The 13562-nt window shown below is 41.1% G+C and overlaps 1 protein-coding gene and 1 pseudogene across 1 annotated transcript in view; both read right to left on the bottom strand.

Moving 5' to 3' along the window:
• Positions 1-13562, bottom strand: part of LOC149321401 (urocanate hydratase-like) — an 85711-nt gene that overhangs the window by 28083 nt on the left and 44066 nt on the right. Inside the window, exons 12-14 of the mRNA XM_089521078.1 lie at positions 6696-6793; positions 5040-5112; positions 3775-3896 (exon numbers count right to left, since the gene is read on the bottom strand). Of these exons, the coding sequence (XP_089377204.1) occupies positions 3775-3896; positions 5040-5112; positions 6696-6793 (293 nt within the window). The remainder of the gene's footprint in view (positions 1-3774; positions 3897-5039; positions 5113-6695; positions 6794-13562) is intronic.
• Positions 4797-4893, bottom strand: LOC149321402 (U6 spliceosomal RNA; annotated as a pseudogene).

The following is a 13562-nucleotide window of genomic DNA, read 5'->3' as shown; positions in this document are numbered from 1 at the left end:
ATTCAGAAAGTTTTTAAAAAAATATTTATCAAGCATTTGTATAAGTTAATGTACGGAAATGTATTTATGTAATAAATACAGTGGGGTCTTGGTATCCACTGGGGTTTGGTTCCAGGATACCAAAATTCATGGATGTTCAGTCGCATTAAATAGAATGGATGGTAAAATGGTGTCCCTTATATAAAATGGCAAAGTCAGTATTTGGTTTGTGGAATTTATATATTTTGGGAATATTTTCAAGTTATAGATGCTTGAATCTATGGATAAAGAATTTGTGAATATAGAGGGATAACTGTAAATACAGTGGACCCTTAGTATCTGCTCGAGTTTTGTTCCTGGATGCTGGTGGGCACCAAAATCCGTGGCTGTTCAAGTCCTATTATATACAGTGGCATAGTAAAATGGTGTCCTTCATTAAAAATGGCATAGGCAAGGTTTGCTTTTTTAAGGAATATTTTCAGGATGTGGGTGATGGAATCAGTGGATACAGAATCTGTGGATAAGGAGTGCCGACTGGATTTTACAAAGTGAAGGATATTCATTATGTCAAGATTTTGCATGAGTGGGGAAAAATGCTAGTAGCAACAACAGCATTTTTTTTTCATTTTAAGAAAAAGCCTTCCACATAAACCATGCCAACCCATCCCAAATTATGAAAAATCATCTTAAAATGCACATAAACTCCTGTAATTTTGTCCAGTGGAGAGAATACATATGCATTTTGTTCATTCTTGCATGCAAGGATGAAATAACTGAAGTTTTACATGTCTACTCAGTCACAGTTTTACTGTTTAACCTACATTTACCACACTCTTCAATCACACGACCCACTTTGGGCTGTTTTCTAATAGTGTAGCTAACATGGATGGGGTTATAATAATAATAACAATAATAATAGGATTTATTTGTATGCCGCCCAATCATTGGGAATCTGGGCGGCTTACAACAGAGGGGATAATAGACGGTTCCCTGCCCTCAGGCTTACAATCTAAAAAACAGTGTATACACGCTGGACACACACTCACAGCAAAACTTTCACACCCTCCCCCAATGTTCCTAACCCTGTAGAGACCCATCCCACTCATTTTCTCATCTTACTAATATGTCACTGTCCAAATTTAGGACTGTAGTTGAAGTGCTACTTCTAGCTGGCAAAGGTAAGCTAGGATCAGAAGATTCCATAACAGAGAGAGGTCAAAGGGGATTCTATTAAAAGGTCATTTTAATAGGCATGGTTTCACTGAGGTTCAGTTGTCATTTCTCTCTGAATTCCTCCATGTACTTGTCTGCCAAGCACAACAGTAAACCCAATAAAAGAGCTGCCATCACATCTGCACAGTCAGCTGGATTTTAAAATATCTTTACACACACACACACACACACACACACACACACACACACACAATTTAAATGCCATTTTCTTTGAGACATACATCATTCTAGCTCTCTCATGTACTAAATATTTGGGACCTAGTCTGAGTTTCAATTGTGAGATAAATTCAAGGTGTTTTTTCTAGTGTTATATGCCATTCCTTTACGGAATATCTGCACTGTGAGAAAAAGAAGATCTTGGCTTATCATTGTGTTGGTTGTTATGGGACACTGTGATTCTCAATACAGTTTGCATAACTTTAGTTGTCATGCAATTGCCACACCTTCCAACATTTAAAGACGACACCCCTCCTATCCTCTCCCCCTCATGAACTAATTAAGTTCAAACTACTTTTGCACTTTGAACTCAGTTTGCAGCAATTGAAGTAAAGAGAGGGGAATGGAAGAGGAGGAAAAAGAAAATGGGACATTTTAAAAGCAGCTGAAAACGTGGAATGAGAGGGGATAATTTTGGGATTATCCTTGCTAAATGGAAGATATGAATTGCACAAATCAAAAATTGCCTATTACAAGTCCCATGTGATGACAGGAAAGCAGGGAAAAGACAGCAATAACTCAATAAAGCTCATTAGTAGATCATGTGCTTTACATACAAGTGCTCCCAATTCAATCCCCCTCATCTTCAGATAGGACTTGGTAAGCGTCCTGTCTGAAACCATGTCAAGATGCTGCCAATCATGGCAGACTAAAGGTCCTTAAAATATTTGGCCCATGGGCCATGGACACCGCTACAAATGTAAGAGCATTGGCAAATCACAAAAGAAATACTATGGAGGGATGGATGCCCAATAAGAAAATAGCAACAAGAAGTTAAAAGAAAGACTTGTTGTTGTTTTTAAAAAGACAATCAAAACAAGAGTTTACATTGATGGATAAAGCCTGCACAGTAAAAATTGCAGGGCCACTACTTGCGACTGCTGTCATGTCACAAAGGCATGGAGCCAAGGCACAACCACTCCCCCATGTTAATTTATCTTGCCATCCCCTTGGGTTGCCAACAAAATCCACCCTGAGTCCAGTGCTATATCCTTCATACTGGCCCTCACCTTAGGCATCTGTTTATGGTATCTTGTTTTTGTCTGAAACAGTGGCAACACTGGCTGAAGAGCCAGACCTGGAATGAGGCAGGGTGAGGTATCTGCCTATAGCAACAGATTTGGAGTGTGGAATGTCATAACTTCAAGAATATCTGCATGGCAGCAAATTGTTAGTAGTTTACGTTGTTTTTCTTTCTTTTTTTTTTACTACCAGGAATGGGGAGAGGCACTTGTGGGGTTTTCTTCCTCATGTGCCAGAATAACGTGGCTGGTTTTGGTGATTATAAATCTTGATGGGTGGGTAGAACTGCATCATTTTCTCCTCTGCCTCAGGCAGCATATCTTGGGTCTGCTCAGGTGTCTGGAAATTTAAACTATCTGAACACTTGGTAGGAAGTGTCAAGAGTTGTAACAAAAATATATATGTTTGTCATAGAAGAGGGGGATGATATGCTGAGCATGGAAGTTCTCCACATAAAAGATAGATATGCCTGAAAAATCTTCCACAAAGTAACCTGAAGTGGATAAGAATATTACACCAAAAGGGTGAAAGAACTGGAAACCATGTCATATGAGGAGTAGTTTAGGAAACTCAGTATGTTTAGCCTACAGAAGATAAGGTTAAGAGAGTATATGATAGCCCTGTTTAAATATTTGAAGGGGTGTTGTATTGTTTTCTGCTGCTCCAGAGAGTAGAGACCTTATCACATGTGGTCCAAACATCGTCCAAACATCATCCAAATGTGGCAGAAAAGTTGTGAAAGCGCCAGGGATGCAATTATCTGTGGGGCTTCTAACGTGTAATTGAGGCTTCCTGCTATGTTGCCATCATGGAATCGTTTGTGAGGAAGCTTCCTGGCTTCCCTGTGAACAATTCCATGATGAAAACATAGTGGGAAGCCTCAATTACACTTTAGAAGCACTACGGATGATCACATCCCTGGCACTTCCACAACGTTTCTGCCACATTCGGATGATGTTTGCATGATGTTTCGCCCTGTGTGTGATAAGGTCCTAGGACCCAGACCAATGGATTCAAACGACAGGAAAAGAGATTCCACCTAAACATTAGGAGCAACTTCTTGACAGTATGTGCTGTTTGACCATGGTATACACTCCCTCAGAAAGTTGTGGAGTCTCTTTCTTTGGAGGTTTTTAAACATCTGTTGGGAGTGGTTTCGTTGTGTATTCCTGCATGGCAGGCAGTTGGACTGGATAGCCCTTGTGGTCTCTTCCAACTCTATGAATCTATGACATTCAAGCTTAAAATGCAAGGCACAATGGCAAGTCAGTTTATCTATACTCCAACATTCAATTTCCATGCTACATGGCACAATTTTCTTACCTTCCTCGAGGACAGCTTCTTCAAGCACTGATGAGGCAATACAGTCAGTGGATGCCAAGTCTTCCGGGTTGCCTGAGGTACAAACCCAACGAAATGGGCCAAACCCCAGAGAAAAAATGTCACTGAGAAGGAAATATGTACAACGATTAGAAAATAGTTTACATTCCTGCCATATTTATCCTGGCAGTAAGCAATGCTTTTCTTTCATTAACTGAAGAAGGAAGCATTTCAAATATTTGAAACAAACTAATCCAAACACAAAGCTCCATGGGCCGTTATTCCAGAATTTAAAATCATTACGAACAAACATACGCTACTCTCTGTGTGGCTGGGAAAGGTTCCTGGGGGACATCTGGAAGCTGTAGTCCAGAAAAGTAACTCTTCCAAGGTCTAGTGTAATGCATCACAGGAGAATGTAATCTGAGATATACATCCTACAGTTCAACCTATATCAACAATTACCTAATAAGTTTGCCCACATATCAAAGTGCAGGATATAGATAGTTAAGCCTGCCCCCTGTATCATCTGTCTGCTGGCTCATCCTGTCCTCAGTGGACATTAGGGTGCAAAAGGTGTGCTGGAGGTGATGACACAGAAAGAACCCTGGTGTGTATAGTGGAATCCTTTTTTGGGGCATACTTTCACTTAATGTTGCTGGTTGGGAAAAACTCGGCGCTCTTGAATGCACCTAGGAGTCCACTGGGTTACCTCAGAAGACTCTAAGCAGATGTAGAAAAAATAATATTGTCTCAAATCTACAGTATATTTCCTACACGAGGGACTTGGGGGGCATTCTTGGATTCTGTTGCCCTGATACATAAGCTGCTCTAAGAGCCTTTGCAGTTGTATCACAAAGTACAAATACTGTAGAGAAAACAATAGTACTAGAAGTAGAACAGAAGAGGAGAAAAGTTGTAGTCCTTGTTAGTCCTGTCTGTCTCTCTGTCTGTCTGTCTGTCTATCTATATACATTCTCATATATATATATGAGAACGAGAATCATACACACTGAAGGTTCCCAAAAGATTTGTAAACTGTAGCATATGAAAATCTTTGTTCAGGGGCCATGCTAATCTTCTCTGTATTGTTTCAATTTTAGTATATGTGCTGCTGAGCATGAAAATCATGTTCAAAATTCACTAGTCTATTGACAGTCTACTTATTCACAAAAAACAGCTGAGAGGATCACTGGGATACACCAGAGCAAAGTTTAGAGGGGGAATGGCTGGGCAGAGTAGTCCCCATTTCATTCTCTTCTACATACCCCATAATGTGCTGAACATAGGAAGGGTATCGGAAATTTCCTTTGCTGGTTCCTCTGTTCTCAACATCAGCACCTTCAAAAGAGTGTACAGGTCAACTATTAAAGAAAGGAGAAAACCCTAGGCTATTTTCAGATGAGTAGGACCTAATAGATCTGCAAGAAGCTAAAAGCAGGATGGCATGAGACTTAGGACTTGTTTGCACTCCACAGATATAACACTACTATTCCACTTTAACTGCCATTGCTGTATCCTATAGAATTCCAGGGGTCATACTCTACTGTAGCACTATAACTCACTAGCTAAGAATTTTAAATAGCTCTTTCTTAATCATAAATCCCAGCAATCCATAGGATTCCATTTAAAGTGGAATCACAGTGCTATAATTGTGTAGTGTGAAAAATCCCTTGCTTTCCATGCCATTGAGGACTTACTTTCCACACTAATTCCAATTGCCATTGTTGAAAATACAAGACAGGAATCTATAAACAAATTGATGGTGGTGTCATTGAAAGATAGTTGTAGCTCTTTTGCCAGAGTTAAAGGGACTTGGGTGAACTGAATTTATAGCTCTTCACAGCTGGATAACAAGTTTAACTGGAAAATGTTGTCTTTGTCATTGTTGTGTGACTTCAAGGAAGTTTTACTTACTACAAAATTCCCCACAGAAATCACTTTCACAGAGGTGCTCCCTCCCCACACACATCTCCTGGACTATGAAATTTGTCATCTGCAGCAGTTATGATCTTCTCCCTGCTGTGGCACTTTCTTGCCCCTGGCACCCTCTCTGAGGTTCACAGGCTTCCAAAAAGGAAAAAAAGGCCAAAAACAATTACAATAAAAGAAGAGGTGGCCCAGGCTGCCAATGCTTTTATAAAACTGGTAATTCTTTTCATGTTAAAAAGTGTGGCCAGGGTGGGATGGGAGTTTGCAATTTATTTAACAGGTGAACTGCTGCTTCTGGAGGCTTCCCAGAGAGGTGTCAATTAACTTTTTGTCAACATGGAACAGAGCACACTGGGGAGTCTGAAGAGATCACGGGTCACAAAAAACCTTTTCTGTTTTTGTGCATGCCACTCCTGGGCTGCCCTCTGCCTGCCCCTATATTCTAGCTGAGTGGACCTGAGTGAAGTCTAGAAGTCTTCTTGGAAGAGCCCACCCCTTAGCCAAGCAAGGCTCCTAGTCTTGTCCAATTTTCTCACTGCTGATGCCCATGAAAGCCAGTGTAGTGTGGTGGTTTGAGTATTGGATATGGCTGTGGAGACTGGGGTTCAAATCCCCACCCAGTCATGTCAACCCCCAGGGTGGCCCTGGATATGTCATACTCTTTCAGCTTCAGAGGAATGTAAAGGCAAACCCACTCTGAATAAATCTTGCCAAAAGAACCCTGCAATAGGTTCACCATAAGTCAGAAATTACTTGAAAGCACACAACAGCTACAACAGAAGTGAACCCACAAAAACAATGCTAGATCTAGGAAAGAGATCCCAGTCACTTAACAAAGATAAAACCAAGCTGGCCTCTCATGGTCATGGACTGCAAAACAGGTGTCCAAATAAATCTGGGTATTTCTTTTTAATCTGTTGTACTCAGCTGCACTTGCAGTATGATATATTAATTTCAATGCAAAAAAGAAAGAAAAAACTCTGCATACTCACCAGCTCTCTGAGCTTCTAGAAGAAAAGCATTTCCATAATCCCAAAAAAACATTCCTTGATCAGAAAGTTTGTTGATTGCAGCCACTTGTCTCCTCAGACTGAAAAAAACAACACACCACTGAAGTGTATCTTTACTGTTAAGCCCATCTTTACATAGAGAAAAAAAAAGTTTGTGAAGTCAAAGGCTTTCATGGCCAGCATCCATATTTTTTGTGGGTTTTTCGGGCTATGTGGCCATGTTCTAGAAGAGTTTCTTCCTGACATTTTGCCAGCATCTGTGACTGAATTCTTCAGAGAATGCTTGCCTGGAAAGGACTTGTGTGTGTGTGTGTGTGAATAGATAGATAGATAGATAGATAGATAGATAGATAGATAGATAGATAGAGTGACCTGGAAAGGCAGGAGTGATCTGCATATGTATTGTTCTGTTGCTAATGGCAGGCCTCAGGGTGGGAGGGTCTGCAAAAAAGGATTAGTGTCTGCTTGATAGTGCTCATTGTCTGCAATTGAGAAATCTCCTAGCAGACAATGAACACTATCAAGCTGACACTAATCCTCTTTTGCAGACCCTCCCACCCTGAGGCCCGTCATAATTCAAATCCGTATTCCAACTAAAACAGGATGTTACAAGTGGAAACTGCAACAGGTTGTTCCAGGTTCTGTCCCAGGTTCCATTGAAGCATTTATGCCTTCTTTTAGGATGCACTGAATCAGTAGATCCATTGCTGCAAGAGCAGTGAATCCACTCTCAGTTTTTCAGCCACTTCTCCAGCAGCTTCTGTAAACAGTACAAGAGCCATCCAAGTGCTGGATCTTTTCTCCAACAGAGATTAACCACTGGGAGAACTCCCATACAGCCTGAAGCAACTGCAGGAGGGGCAGCTGTAAAATCAAGAGCCAATTCACGGACCCCAGATAAACAATCTGGGGGCAATCCCAGGATACTTTATTCCATTCCAACCTCCCACCAGTATAGTGAGAATTTCATAGCCTTTGAGTATGCTCAGTCCAGACTGGACAATTTCTGGGAATACTCCCTTACAATATTCAACAGCTTTCAGCTGATGTGATGATATACACATGGATCCTGCAGTAGGGCTGGGGCTATATTTTAGTGTTTGTGGCAAAATATAGCAACTTTCCCATTCCATGAAGCTGACCAAGTGGCACTTGAGTTTTCTTCAACACTGGTGAAGAGCCAGGAATGCCACTATTCCACAGGACAACACAGTAGCTTGCGACATGTCAAAGTCACAGGCATAGTCCCATCTTCAAACATCACACATCCATTCCCAGCATCTACCATCTGAGGCAGACACCTCACTCTGCCTAATAGTATCATAAGTCTTGTTTTCATTGGAAGCAGCAGCCCCACGTGTACTACTCTACTCTTCTCCAAAGTATTTAGAATGGCAAATTACACAACACAATCCCATCAAATTGCTAATTTCCCCATTGCTACTTTATTTCATTCAGTGCCACTTGTAGGAACAGGAAAGCATACTTTATGATGCTGATAGGGGGGAGTAGTTATGCAGTTCAACCCTCTGCCATGCAGAAATACACAGTCAAAGCACATTTCAGACCTTTTTGAGAAAAAATTGCTAGCACAAAAAATTTATAATTTGCAAAAAGCATTGGCACAAAATATATGTTGTACTTTGAGTGAAAGACATTTTCTAGAAAAATATTTTGTTTAAAAAATGCAGGTTTTTTTCCCCATAATTGAAATTTTAGCACAAAAAGTCCTGAAATATGAAAAATCATTGGAAAATGGGAAACAAATCTCATAATCTCATTTAGAGGGAAGAAAACTTTTCATTCTTATGATAAAATGAGAGAAACAAAGATTCCCCTCCCTATCAGTTCTACATGCATTGTAATGTCTGTTTCTGGACTCAGCCCTGAAGGTTCATCTTCAGCAAGTTACTATCTAGGAGAGTGACACAAATATCTGTCAGGAAAAGAGAAACTACACCCACTCCCACAAAATTTAAAAATGTTGGCCCCAAAATGCCCTTTAGAATCATAGAATCATAGAATCGTAGAGTTGGAAGAGACCACCAGGGCCATCCAGTCCAACCCCCTGCCATGCAGGAAATCCAATTCAAAGCATCCCTGACAGATGGCCATCCAGCCTCTGTTTAAAGACCTCCAAGGAAGGAGACTCTATCACCCTCCGAGGGAGTGCATTCCACTGTCGAACAGCCCTTACTGTCAGGAAGTTCCTCCTAATGTTGAGGTGGAATCTCTTTTCCTGTAGCTTGCATCCATTGTTCCGGGTCCTGTTCTCTGGAGCAGCAGAAAACAAGCTGCTCATGTTTAGGGAACATGAAGGCATGTCTGGAAGCCTTTCTGAGCCCCTAGAGGGCATTTCGGGACATTTTGAGGCAAATAAAATATTTTTAAGAAAAAAATCTTTTTTTTACCCCTGTGGAGCTCAGGCAGGCTTCAAATGTGGTGAAAATGCCCTCCACACCCTTCAGATTTTTTTTTACACCCAAGAGCATTATTTTTTCATAAATAAATGTTGATCTCTGAGGAACCCTGGGGGGCACAAAAACATCTGTGGGGGATCATATGTGACATGGAGGCTGCACTTTGCCCACCCTTGCTGTCATTCAAAAATTACTTTTCTTAAACTTTCTTACAGTTTAAGCAATAAGTAGGTAAAAAATATAAACAAATAACTGAATTATCTGCAAGATTATAAAATGAAGGCTATACCAGATCTCAGGAGAGTTTATGTTTCACTTGTGTTAGGTGAAGTATAATGTCTTTTAGGGGTGGTGGGTTTAGATTAGGGTAGTGGGTCAATGTTCTATGTGTATTTGTATGTAGATATGTTTTTTATCATAATAAACTTATTTTGTAAAAAAAAAAAACTTTTCTAAGCTCCACTCGATCAGAAGTGGCTGATTTGAAAAATCAAAAATAAATCTCATGAGAAGACAATAAGCCAGCTAAAGCACCCTCAATTGCTCATTGAGAATATAGGAGCTGTGGTCCAATAAAAGTGACTTTTCCAAGCTCTGGTGTATAAAGTGCAGAGTGAGAGAGAGGCCTGATTTTACCAAAGGAGCAGGTAGGTAAAGCTAAGTAAATCCTCCCAACTCTCACTGCTCACCTTCTTCTAGTCTGGTACTCCCAGTCCTTCTTCCCTTGCTCTGCCCCATCAGTACCTGGCCCCTGACTGAAAGGCAACCTAGCTTGGGGAAGAGTGCTGAGCAATGAGAGCAGGGAAGGTCCAGTATTCCTCAGCCCAAACAGCACCTTTTATCCTTTGATCAGATTCTCGTCTGATCTTTTTCTGTGACTGTCTCACATCTAGTATGAGCCATCAAGTTCCAGTCAATTTGAACCAAAGTTTCCATTCCCAACATTGAACCCACCTCATTATGAAAGACAGACTTATTAGGAACAAGCTACAGCAAGAGACTTATTTCAACTAATCTATATGGTTTAAATCTCTCATTCCTACTTTCAAAGAGTATTCTTAGGAAAAAGAGGCAACTGGCTATGACTCAAAATCAATATAGCTGGATCACTAAACATTTGCTTCACTCTCAGAAATAAGACTCTTCTTCCTGCACATTTGTTGATTTTATTGCATTATAAAGGCTAAGAGGGGAAATAATGAAATTTCTGCAGCCTTTCTTCTCCCCTCCCCATGCTCAGCTTTGCAGGAAGTCTCTGATAATCACAACTCATTTCCAGTTGCTACTTGTTTCTAATGAAATCTTGGTGGGTTTTTTTTTAGTGTTTTTTTTTTAAAGCTCCAAGGCTATCATAAGACTTTTTTGTTGTTGTTGCCTGAGGAGGAACAGCAATCCAAGTCAAATTTCATATTACTTAAAGCCAGACAAGTGATTTTGCTACATGATGCAGAAAATCCCTTATACACATGTCCTCCAACTGTCCCGATTTGGCACAGTCATGATTAATCCTTAGTTGTTCCACTTTTTCAGCTGCTTTTTAAATGTGCCATTTTCTCTCTCCTCCTTCAATTTCCCCCTTTGTCCTCCGATTACTTCAATTGCTGCCAACTGAGTTCAAAGTGCAAAAGTGGTTTGCACTCAATTAACTGAGCAAGACGAGGGGGGGAATAGAGGAGAGGGTGTGTCTTGCCCTTCCCAGTAGGCTCAGGCAAAAGCATAATCAGGAGCGATGAATCCAGGAGCACCCCCAGACTGCAAACACAGCCCTTGGAGGAGAGTGTGACCCAATCCAAGACTGGGGGTTGTATCCCAATACCTGGGATCGGGGCTGATACTATGAGTACCTCCATTTTGTGTGGATTCAGCTTCAATTTGTTTTTCCTCATCCAGTCTTTTACTGCCTTAAGACAATCATTGAGAGGGGAGATGCCATCTTAAGTCAAGGCTATAGGCTGAGACATGAAGAAATATATTTGGGTGTCATCAGTGTACTGATAACACCCCGCCACATGCCTCCAGATGATCTCTCTCAGCAGAGAGCATCAGGGACAGGATGAGGGACGCCACAATTAAGCTCTTTCCTTGAAGAACAACTGTCTCCGAGCATCTGGAATCTGAGAGGAAGGAACAGAACCACTGCAATGCACTGCCTCCAATTCCTAACCTTCTCAGGCGATCCAAGAGGATGTCATGTCGAAACCCACTGAGAGGTCCAGTAGCACCAACAGGGTCACACTACCCCTGTCAATGCCCAGGCAAAGGTCATCAGCCAAGGCAACCATGGCAGTGTCAACTCCAAATCCTGTCCTAAAGCCAGTTTGAAATGGATCAAGATAATCGGTTTCCTTCAAGACAGCTTGGAGCTGAATAGCAACCACCCTCTTGATCATGCTCAAAAAAGGTAGTAAAGAGACTGGCCTGTAGTTGTTCATATCCAGGGGATTAAGGGAAGGTCTTTTTAGGAGCAGCCTAACTGCCACTTTTTTTTAGACAAAATGGAACATGACCTTCCCTAAGAGATGCATTGATGATGTCCCTTAAGAACATCCACAAGGTATCACCCCTCTGGACAGCCAGCCATGAAGGGCAGGGGTCAAGAAGGCAAGTTGTTTTCCTCACTCTACCAAGGAGCTTGTCCACATCATCAGTACTAACAGATTGAAAGTGATCCAGTATAACCACATCAACAGAGTTGCTGGACACCTCGTCAATTGGTTCTGTTACAACACCGGCATCCAAGTCGGCTCTTATCTGAGAGATTTTATCTTCAAAGAAGTTGTTAAAAGCATCACAGCAGGCCATTGTTGGGTTGAGTAATGGGTTCTGCACAGGTGGAACCTGTGTCAGCTCCCCTACCACCCCAAAGAGCTCTGCTGGACAAGACTCTGCAGATGCAATATGTGCAGAGAAGAATGATTTCTGCGCTGCACATATTGCCTCTCTACAGAGTTTTATCAGATAAGAGTCAAGTATCACACCAGGTGCACTCTAGTCATTGTCCAACCCGTTTCATTTTCCTCAGATCTTCAGTATACCATGGGTGATGATTTGAAGCGGGTTAGAAAGACAGAGAGAAAGAAAGAACAAATACATTTCTTGCCCATATCCTCCCTAAAAACCTGGGAGAGGGGAATCTACTCCCCCCCTCCAAAGTTTGGGCACCCCTTTCACTTCCTGAAGAAAAATAAATTGATTTGAAAGTTTAGAGCTTTGTTGATTTGATTCTACTTTGGTTAAAACCACTGGTTCTCAAACTTTGGTTGCCAGATGTTGCTGGGTGACTATTCCCAGCATCCCTGATCTGACTGGGGTCTCTAGGAGGTGAAGTCCAACAACGTCTGTGAATCTCAGTTTAGAAACTGCAGCTTTAAACAAATGTCACTGTGAGTTGAAATATAATTTTGCTGCTGTTGTTAACTGCCTTTGAGTTTCCTTCGACGGCAGGTGACCCCTTAAGTGACCCCAAGCTGCCGGTCCTCAATTGCTCTGCTCAGGTCCTGTGGGGCTCAGTTCTATGGGCTCGTTGATTGTATCTTTCCATCTAGTATGTAGCCTTCCTCTCTTTTTATGACCTTCCACCTTTCCTAGCATTATTGTATCTTCCAGTGAGCCATGTCTTTTCATGATGTGTCCAAAGTACGACAGCCTCAATTTGGTCATCTTGGCTTCCAGGAGAGCAATCAGCATGCTCTAAATCAGGGATAAGGAGCATGTAGCCCTCCAGATGGCACTAGACTATGGCTCCCATGATCCCTAGACAAGGCTGATGAAAGGGACAATCTATGCGGAGGGCCACATATTTCTCACACCTGTCTTATCCTGACACTGCATTTTGGCCCAATATGATCAGTTCTCAGTATGCAATGTTTGCTTGTCCTTCTGCATTCCTCTTTTCCCTTGAGCCATATTTCACCACTTTTCATCACTTGCATTGGCATCCATAGCTAAAAAAAACAGTTGTCTAGTTCCTGGAGTACTCCCACATTGTCTTTGTGTGTGTGTGTGTGTACACTTGATGAATAAAGATTGTGGGTGAGAAGATTAATGTTAGGGAGAATGAAAGACACATCCTCAAGTATATCAAACTGCAAGTATAAAGTTAGGAATTTTATCAACTATCACACATACTGGTACACTGATGCACTCATATATACATGTATAACTGATTTTGTCACATGGTTATGTGGCTTAGAAAAAATAATACTTTAGACTTAATTTACCATAAAAGGGTAGATCTTAGAATATAGGTTTTATGACTAACATTTTTTAAAAAGCTTACTTGCGCTTTACAAAAATAATAATAATCATTCCATATTTTTTAAAAAAACAAAATACAGTATCTAGGGAAGGAAAGTCTATTGCAAGAGACATCTGAGTTTGGCAAAGGCAGACACAGAATTTTATCAATTATGCATAACTTGCACAAAGT

Source organism: Sceloporus occidentalis, unplaced genomic scaffold, assembly GCF_023333645.1.
Source record: "Sceloporus occidentalis isolate IW3139 unplaced genomic scaffold, rSceOcc1.0.p SCAF_1, whole genome shotgun sequence".
NCBI classification, from domain to species: Eukaryota; Metazoa; Chordata; class Lepidosauria; order Squamata; family Phrynosomatidae; genus Sceloporus; species Sceloporus occidentalis.
The sequence above is the reverse complement of the archived record's forward strand: the minus strand, read 5'-3'. Positions and strand labels throughout refer to the sequence as shown.